Raw genomic sequence first — 10,467 nt, 5'->3', positions numbered from 1 at the left:
CCACTATCTCATCCCTATACAGTAGTGGAGGTTGCTAGAGTTTATCTTGATCAGGTTTACAAATTACATGGTCCTCATAAGGTGGCTATTTCTGATAGGGACAAGTCTTTTACTGGTCTGTTTTGGCAAGAATTAATGAAGCAATTGGGGTCAACTACATTATTTAGTACTGCCTATCATCCTGAGACAGATGGCCAGACAGAGAGGTTGAATCAGTGCTTGGAGCAGTATTTGAGGTGTATGTGTTTCTTGAAACCAAAGACTTGGTCCAAATGGTTAGCTCAGGCTGAGTGGTGGTACAATACTAACTACCACTCTGCTCTACAGATGACACCATTTGAAGCTTTATATGGGTATAAAGCCCCTAATGTGACATGGACAACATAATCTAGGGTGGAAGCAGTGAAAGATGTCATGCAACACAGGGAACAGTTAAATTTACTACTACGAGAGCAATTACTTAAAGCTTCTAACAAAATGAAGCAGATGAGTGACAAGCATAGAACAGACAGGGAGTTTCAAATTGGAGATGAAGTTTACCTGAAGCTTCAACCATATAGAAAACATCACTGGCCCTCAGAAGAAATTTGAAGCTTGCTGCTCGTTATTTTGGACCCTACAAGATATAAAACAAAATTGGTCAATTTGCTTATAAACTAGAGTTGCCAGCAAATTCGAAGATCCATCCAGTTTTTCACGTGAGTTTACTTAAAAAGAAAGTAGGGAACAAAAGACTTATCTCGATCGATCCTCCAGAGGTCGCGCCGGCTGGACAATTGAAGATTTACCCAGCCCTTGTTTTGGATCAGCGAGTGATTACAAGACAGAATCGAGCAGTCATTCAACTGCTCATTCAGTGGACGAATATGGGAGAGACAAAGGCAACTTGGGAGGATTATACAGTTTTAAGACAACAATTTCCTCAGTTCGATCCTTGGGGACAAGAATCATCTAGAGAAGGGGGTATTGTTATGATGACAGGAAGGTTAGGGTTTGATAGTGTTGATTTGGGGGAAATTGCGAAGGGAAGAGTTGGGAAGAAACAGCAGAAATTGGGGGAGACTCGAAGGAAATTAGGGATTTCTCTGGAAGGCTAGGGATCGAGATACCTGAAGAATTGGGAATTGAAGAAATTAGAAGAGTCGGCTGAGGCATATGAGGGGTTAATGGGTCTATAGGTTAATTCTCTTTTAATTACTGTTGGGCCTTTAAGATGGGGCTTGAGTCTGTTAGAAGAGTCTGGTGATAAAAGAGGGAATGGTGAGTCAGCATAGGTGGTTATTTTGTTTTAGATTCTGTTTGGACAGCTGGTACTGTAGATATATAACTTGTACCAATCCTTTAAGGATTTTTTCATCTTATGAATGAAGAACGTTTTCTGTACCTAAAATCTCTCTATTTCTGAAATCCCTAAAATTCTTCTATTTCTGATCCTAAAACATAACAGACTGTTCTTTATCCTTGGATGATGACGTTCACATACCAACTTATGACCCATAGTGTCATATGTAGAAGGATAGGAATTCAATGGCGGGTGTACAACATTCATCTACGGATATAACTTTTGTTCGAGTTTTATTTAGTTATTTATGGCAAGTCTTTTAATTCTACTCTTGTATGTTAAATGTGTTGGTTCAAGTACACATATTTAGTCCCTTGGGGGGGCAAACTGAAGTGAAATCTGCAAAACTTATTGTAGAACATGTTATCCTTAGTGCTTTTATTTCTTTTGCTTGCTTCCTTTGCATAACTCGCAATTTATGTTTAAACTATGTTGTGGTCTCGGTTAGGAGCTCATATCAGGTGGCTTCAAGACATTTTTGGTTCAATCTGCTGCATGACTAAACTTGATTTGATCTAAAAATGCATTCAAAATCTGAAGGTAAAAACATAAAAGAATTACATGGATTGATTGGTGGATCGAAACTCCCCTTTTCTTATGGGTTTAATTCTGTTATAAAGAAAAGTGCAAACAAGTAAACGTCGAGGAAATTAAGTGCAAAGATGTCAAGGCTGCCCTATTTTTTCAAATCTCTCATTCTCTTGACTTTTGGTCTCTGCCGCAGCCTCTGCCAGCACTAAATCTGAACACATATTGTGTGGCTGATGAATATTGTGACGCTTGAAATGGTTTCCTGAATCACAGTTTCAAAGTTGCTCAATCTTTTTGGTGATTATATATTATTATCTCTTTTCTTTTTCCTCTGCAGAGTGTAGAGACAAATTCGAGATCTCTGAAAGGGAATGAAAAAATGATCATTGTTCATCCGACACAACTTAATCAAATACCTTTAAGATGTTGAGAAGTTTTTTGTCCAAATTTTCATGTTATTGTAGAAAAAAAATCAACAATAAATATAATATATGCAGAGCAACGGCGTCCAATTTCTTTTTCACAAAGAAAAATGACAATAAGATCTACTTAAAGATCAGGGAAAATGTTTTACCATGTGAAGCAACCAGATGCCAATGCAATATTGATTTCAAAACTTGATCTCATTCTGCCTATTTGCAGGTGCGACAAACTGCCATAGGGATCGATATGCATCTATACCGGCAGCTTCCACTCCCAAGGCAGCAAGGTTCCGCCCGTACTCCTGGTAACAGTATACAGTTCAATACAATAAAATCGAGCTGCATAAGATATTCAATGACAGGATTGAGGGAAGGATTCCAAATTCTAAGGATGTCATTCTCACCTGAATATCAAGAAATAATTGCATGCAAATTTTGTCAGTATCGGACACATTATGATCCGAGATATCTGAGCTCGCCCCAGCCCGTCTTTGTGCACCTTGCCTTATTCTTTGAAGTGAAGACTCTGTCTTCCGTGCCTGGACAAGACGATTTAAAGGTTTTATTCAAAGCATGTTTAATATAAAGAGAAAAAAACCAGGGAAAGAAATTGTTTGTGATACTAACCACACTGACGAGGTCAGCAGCTAATTCATAATAGCGAGTAGTTATGTCTGTTGCAGTACCTAGCAGTACATTATTCCTCGCATTGCTTGTCAAATACTTTTTAGCTTGTTCACCATCCAGGAAAGTCTGAAAGCATTGAAAAATGCTGATTAAACAAAGTAATATCCACTGATTGCCATTGTGTGCAGCAGACAGCAAACACTTGATGTAAAAGTATAAAACACATTCTCCATGGAAAATACATGCCAAATAAGTAAATAATCTGACTGCGGCTAAAATTGTATATTTCTAAGCAAATATATATATATATATATATATATATTTTCTATCAGATTTTGTATTTCAATTTTATGTTCCTTGGATTATTTTCTTTTCTTTAAGTAAAAAAGGTGGAGAAAGGGTGTGTGTGTCTTGATGGAAATATTAAAAGATTACATACCTTCAATGGGCGCAATACTCCTGCCACATAAGGTGAATGTCTGACAGGAAGAGGTTTGTTTGTCATCCTGTAAGTTGCAGTTATACCCTTCAGCTGTCTCAATTCCTGTGGAATTTAAGATAAGCAAAGAATGAACAAAAAATTACCGAGTATAATGAAATTGCATGAAAAAAAAAATTGAACCCATAAAGCTTGTCACAGTCATTTCATAGCACATGGTGACTCAAGGCTCTAGACAAAAAGAAGAAATGTGCTCATAGTGGCGAGGCGCAATGTGGATGTGTAGAAAATACACTCAAGATACATGATTTTGTTAATAAATTCAAAGGGTTTCAGAAATCCAACCAAATATGCAAAAATTATTTTTTCAGCGTTTTTTGCTAATATGCATGATTTGTCTATGATATCAGGTATGTTTTCATATTGAGCATGGAGTTTGATATTATACTCAATTTTACTATTAAATGTACGGCTAATGCAAAATAAAATAAAAATAAACAAACGCAAGAGAATTTCAGTTAGAAGGTCTCCTTTTGCATTTATTGCCTTACAGAAAAACATGTCTATGTACAGCAGGCATGTGCCTCACTTGAAAGGGTATGGATGCTTTCGTTGTTTGGCAGCTTAGGACCTAGGCACACGCCGTAACAACCATCGTGCAAACAAGTTAAATGTTAACATTGTACTGCTTACCTCGACAGATTTCTGAACTAAAGCCTCTTTAATTGTGTTGATAACTAAGGGTAACAAATCATCCAATGATTTTCCACAGTACAAAATGCTCTGCTTTACGAGGTCACAGACTTCAGCAGAGCATGAAGATAGAACATGAAGTACATGATCAAGGTAAGAACCAGAAATCTCCTTGGACAGACAATTTATGTCATGAATAACCTGCAAGCACGAGTGTGTTCATACATATGCTCAAAAGTCTGGATAAACAATAATCAAGTCTACATTATATACTTATATGGTGCTCAACTTGGAGAATGAAAGTAACCTATAAGTAGAATTTTTTTTTTTTTGATAAGAATAAGAGATCTCATCAAAAAACCCCTTCATAACCGTCAAGCTACATAAGTATCTCAACGGACATTGGAAGGAGGAAAAGAGTACCTCATAATTTTATTGCTAAAATAAAAAGTACACCAAGCATACACAACCAGATTATTACAACCAACACACCCACAAACCTAAACCCATCCCTCAAAGAAGCAAAACAACCTAACCAGCCATACAAGATACAAACCAATTACCCTATGCCTAGCTTAGCTAACTTATCCGCCTTCCAATTAACACATCTCTGTATATGCCTAATAATTACATAACTACGTTACTTATTTCCCACATTTTTAATAAAGAAATTTAGGTATATATTTTAAAGTTATAAGAAAGTATAATTACCAGTTTTAATTTCTTTCTAGATATTTCTAGATTAGAAATAATCAAGTGGATAAGTGGAGAACTAATAGTTTCTCCATATTTATCTCCCCATTCAGGTACCCGAACAAAAATAATTCTTAATTCTTCCTTCAATTCTCTAAATTTTAAATCTCAAAACTCAAACATAAGAACACCATTGATCAAACATCTATGGGTTAAATAAGGCTCAATGAATTTAAGTTGGAAACATAATAGAATAAAGACATGGGCGTACATAAACAAAATCATCTGGAACAGCTGAAAGAGCCCACTCACATCCCGGGTTGGAGCCAGCACTACCCTTCTTCCGTGCAGCCAATCCAGAGGACAACCAATTTGAATATCTATCACACAAAATACAATCAGATGATGATAGCCGGTGTATCTAGACTACTCAAAACTATTTGATCTGAGGAATGACCTTGAGAGCAGTTGCAGGGACAAGCGAAGAAACTTGTCAGAACAAGAAAGGACAAGAACTTCTTCATTCCAGCAGGATCTCAAGCTATCCAAAAGAGTAACACTTTGTTTAAGTGATAAGTTCTGGGAATATTCTTCACCAGAACCAGAATTTTGGACAAGAACAATACTAGGAGCTGTAAGTGTAGAGTCCAGAGCACCTGCAATTTCTTGAAACCTGAAGCAGTTGAAAACAAGAGCAGTTCATATCTAAGTAATAATACGATACTGTATTAATAAACATCTACATTCCACTCAATACCTTAACGAGAAATAAACACCAACATTCCACTGCTTCATGAATTCAACATAAAAAGATGCTGCACGAAATTTAGTAACAGCAGCTCTGGTTGGGCAATAGCCTGAAAATGGAAAATTCTTATATACAAATAATAAAATGGACTAAAGTTTAGACACTTTAATTTAGACACTTTAATTCTTTACCAAATTATCCTTTATGAAATTTTTTGTCTTAGATGGAAAACAAAAAGTCAGATGACTACCTTCAAGATAAGCCACAAAATCTAGGCTTGATTTGTAGTTTTTGAGGAATTCCTTAGGTCTTCCTGGAGAAAATGCACCAGGCTTTCCCTTTTGGATGGCTTCTAAGGCCTCCTTCAGAATTGAATTTGCCAAGAAGTCAAATAATGTAATCCTGAATTTTCTGGAAAAAAAAAACCATAACAAAACTTCAACAGCCTTTACATGTAGCAAACTGAAGTTAGATATGCAAAGACCATGAGAAGACAGATATCATGCACCAAATGGACAATGGGTTTTAACAACTCTGGTTTCTATATTCCACAAGCTCAAAACAAATTCTTGTCAGGACACAAACATGTCTAGCACCAAATTCAATATAAATGATAGTAAAGACCCAATGAAAAACTAGATTAAGTCACAGTATTAATAGGATTGATATGGGATAGAAACAAGTAGATATGTACCTGCAGAAGCAATTTCCAGTAGGAACTTAAAATCCTTCTCAACAAGCTTTTTAATTTGTCCATAATCATTCTCAAGTTCATCTCCAGATGCCCCAGCGACAACTCCAGAAGATCCATGTGGAATAACATTTTGTATCAATGGAGCCACAATGGTTGTGCGAAAAATTTCTTCTGCATTACCTGTGTTATCGATAGCAGCATAAGCACGTAAGCAATTATAAATTGCAGTGACATCCCTGTGTTCCAGCCCATCAACAAAACAGTGTCCCAAGCTTGCATTTAACAGTTGGCTAGCACTCAGAATCCTCTTCTCAATGTTCTGAACGAAAGGCAGGTTCTGCATTTGCATAATATAGAAAACAGATATTCTATGAATTTCTACATCCCAAGAAAAAAGATTTTGACCTGCTGTTGGTCACATCATTATGAGGTACATATCCATAATGCACATGATATCGACTTTAGTAAAATCATTTTAGTGTCAGTCACCACGAAGCAAAATTACCCTAATTGTCAACCATTCTTATAAGTTGTGAGATTTGATATGAATGCTATGTTTATAGCTGATATGAGCCATATATACATAATACATTATGCTTAAAAAACATTTGGCTCATGCGTTTATTAATGAAGAGGTTCACACTTCACACTGCTCTTACTCAAATGCATCCTTCTAAATTGCCATGACCTGATGGTATGAATTAAATGTTTTACAAAACTATTGGCATGCTGTTAATGGTGATGTTACCAAAGTTGTTCTGGATTTTCTAAAGAATAGTGATTTTGATGATCTGATTAACCATACTAAATAGTGCTAGTTTTTTAACTGTAAGAATATGGAGAGGATGTTGGACTCTAGACCAATAAGTTTTATGCAATGTTCTTCAAAAAACTTATATCTAAACTGGCTGTATATCGACTCTTAAGCACATTCTTCTTTCTATGATATAGAGAATCAAAGAATAAGTTACTTTGTAATAAATTTCCATTACTATAAATACAAAAAATATAAAAGTAAATTCAGAAAACAAATTCTAAAGGAAATTACATAATTAGATGTGAAATATTTCAGCAGTTACAACATAAAATTTGAGACTAAAAAGAAAGGGAGGTACCTGTGCATGGTCAATATAAAAGTGGAGGCGATTCATCTCACTGGCAATTCTCTCAAGAAGCATGCTTTGGGTCTCTCTGATATTTGTTGTTCCATTCTCAACATGTGAGTTCAAAGCATTACTCTTTTGAATTGAATCAACATCTCCATTCGACAAATCTGAAGACACGCTAGGAAGCTCCTTTATAAGCTTTTCAACCTAATAAAGGAGTTGGTTTACATCAAAACTATTAGAAACTGAAATGGAAATAGATCATCAAGTATACAACTGCAATACCTTGGAAACAACATGAAAGTGTCAAGCAGCAGCTCCAGCACCTCTCTGGCAGCAGTAGCCTCAGCCCGTTGGCTCAGTCCGTTCTTCAATGAGGTAAGTGAGCTCTCAACAGCTCCCCTAAAGCCTTGCATCTTGTCACGGAGCTCAAGAAGTGGAGCACGCATCCGAAGCACTGCAGAATCCACATCGACCAGTTTGGTGGAAAGGTTTACAAAGTCGGCGTAATCACGGTTGATGAGATCGATCAGTTCATGGTTGAGAGATGAGAGATGAGCCTGGAGTTCAGATCGGAGGGTGTCAAATGGAACAAAGGTTCGGAGGTCCGCAATGTACGATTCGGAGTCGAAATCAGGGGAAAGGAAGAGAGAGGGCTTGAACCACATTGGGTGAGAGTCAAGCGGGTCCGAGAACAGATCCGTGGCGGATCTTGGGGCTGGAGATGGGATTTGATCCGACATTTTCACACTTCGACTGGAATTCAAGTCCAAATCAGATTTAAATTATAACAATTCCTATATTGTAAACAGACATATTGCCATAAATAAAATAAAAAAATCAATATGCACCCGATTTGATATTGTTTTTTTTCCCATTCAAACTCAATTACTGAAATATCAATAAATATACGAAATAAACGATCTCCAGATATAAATTTGAATGAATTACTTCGAAAATGAAGAAAAATTCTAACCAAATAAGAAATCTATAGATTAATAGCAAGAAAAAGGACAAGCTGACCTATACAACGTCGTGAGCAGGACGAATCTAAAAGGCAAAGCGTCGGATTAAAACAAATGAATGGTAAAACAAGAAGTAAAGAAAGGGAGGAGGCCACCGCCGTTAGAAGTACAGCAGCAAGAGGAGGCGTCAGTAAAGGGGAGAGCGGAGGGACTGCTTAAGCAAGAAGAAAAAGAAAAAACAATCGAGGCAGATCCAGAAGCGAATTTCCTATATATCACCGTTGAACAGTCGATCAGACACCAAACCATTCAGATTATATTTATCGATCTAATATCTTTTTATAGAAAGATGTTTTACGTTGATTTGATGTCACGCCTTACCCCAGAATCTGTCATGCGTCAGGCGAGCGCCTTGGATATAATTATCAACCTCCCCGACGTTTTACACTTCAGTCTCCTATAAATACCTTCATCTTCAATCACTTTCATCACATCAAATTCTCTCAACTTCTCTCAAATACTCTTATAATCTCTGTCTAAGGTATATTTTATTATATTTTTAATATTTTGTATTTAATTTATTTAAGTATTTAATTTATTTAATATTTTATTTAATTAATTTTTTTGCATATATAAAATTGAAGACGATCTACTTCGCTTGGATGAAATTATATATCTCGACACTTTGCTGATACGTAACATTTTAACGTTTTAATTTAATTTAAATTATTAGTAATTATTTGTTGATTTATTTAATGCATGATTATTAGATTAAGAATTAATTTTTGTAATTATTTAATTTTAAGAGAATGACCGTGTATTAGATCCATTTATTAGGAATCTTAAGTTAGTGATACCTAGCCGTGTCTTGCCGTATTTAGTAGAGGTGGATTCAGTTACATAGGTAGATATCATGGTCATTGTAAGATAGAACCATACCTTATTTCTGCCTTAGTAGAGCAGTGGAGGCCGGAGACTCATACATTCCATCTTCCGTGCGGAGAGTGCACGATTACACTTGAGGATGTTGCTATGCACCTGGGGCTTCCGGTGGATGGAGATGTGATATCGGGGATAGCGCAGGGTTCCTGGACTGCTTTGTGTCGGGATAATCTAGGACGTGTCCCGAAAGTTTTAACGGTTGTCGATACCGTTAAATTGGTTAGATGCCAATTTTGGAGAGTTGAGCGATGACGCGTCAGATGATGAAGTTAAAATGTATGCACGGGCATGCATACTGCAGCTGATAGGAGGGTTGTTGATGTCGGACAAATCGAGCAACCAAGTTCACTGTATGTGGTTGCGATATCTTGTCGACTTTCGTCTGGATGGATCACTCAGTTGGGGCTCGGCAGTTTTGGCTTTATTGTACAGGGAGATGTGTCGAGCCACTGACTACAGGAGAAATGCTATCGGCGGATATCTCTTCCTGCTGCAGTCTTGGACATGGTATCGATTGCCCTTTTTATGTCCCGTTATGAAGAACACATTCATATTTCTGCTACTCTTGAGGTAATTATAAAACTGATTTCGTATATTAATCATTTTATATAGCGTATAATAATTTTTTTTTCTTGAATATGTGGTCTACTGATAGGAAAAATCATCAGGAGCTACCTGATGATTTAAAAAAAATTAGGGTGCTCATCGATCAGAAGGCTGGTACATAGGTATGAATTTAAATGTTTAAAATTGATTTTAGATTATAGTTATATAATTAGATTATTATTTTGATAAAAATTATATATATTTGTTTTAGTTGAATGGGTGTCATATTCTAATGATGATGTGAGGACGGTGATCCAACCTGAGTTGAGGGGCCTATCAAATGTTTGAATGGTGATGGTCCATTTGATATGTTATGCGACCATCGAGTGGCACTCCACTGATCGCGTGCTCCGACAATTTGGTTGTTTTCAACCAATTCCGGAAGCACCTCACAATATGGACGACTTGCATGCCACAGATAGACGCGGCAAGACCGATACAGATTGGCTGGTGAGGCATCATGAGTGGGTCGTGTTATGGGAGATCGACATCGGTGCATTCCCCGTAGAGAGCCCATTTATGTTGATGACTTGACGGTTGGTGATGATTATTATGAGTGGTTCAACAGAAACAGGAAACCGTTTCTACTTCCCGATGATGTACGAGGGCGGACATTTCCATGACGTCGATAGAGACGTTCACTGACACAACACCATCGT

The 10,467-nt window shown here is 36.8% G+C and overlaps 1 protein-coding gene across 1 annotated transcript; it reads right to left on the bottom strand.

Annotated features, from left to right (window-relative positions):
• Nucleotides 1–1,885: 1,885 nt before the first annotated feature.
• LOC120197095 (conserved oligomeric Golgi complex subunit 2-like) lies at nt 1,886–8,476 on the bottom strand. The gene is given in 16 exon segments (XM_039198713.1): nt 1,886–2,234; nt 2,448–2,597; nt 2,700–2,834; nt 2,923–3,048; nt 3,362–3,466; nt 4,055–4,255; nt 5,019–5,127; nt 5,205–5,420; nt 5,505–5,604; nt 5,746–5,889; nt 5,892–5,906; nt 6,190–6,526; nt 7,305–7,502; nt 7,581–7,600; nt 7,603–8,051; nt 8,319–8,476. Coding segments are annotated over 14 exon segments (2,256 nt in total). The 5' UTR covers nt 8,039–8,051; nt 8,319–8,476; the 3' UTR covers nt 1,886–2,234; nt 2,448–2,483.
• Nucleotides 8,477–10,467: the final 1,991 nt, after the last annotated feature.

Source organism: Hibiscus syriacus, unplaced genomic scaffold (genome assembly GCF_006381635.1).
Source record: "Hibiscus syriacus cultivar Baekdansim isolate YM2019G1 unplaced genomic scaffold, ASM638163v2 tig00117046_pilon, whole genome shotgun sequence".
In the NCBI taxonomy this organism is placed as follows: domain Eukaryota; kingdom Viridiplantae; phylum Streptophyta; class Magnoliopsida; order Malvales; family Malvaceae; genus Hibiscus; species Hibiscus syriacus.
Note: the sequence above shows the minus strand (reverse complement) of the source record. Positions and strands in the feature narration are given on the sequence as shown.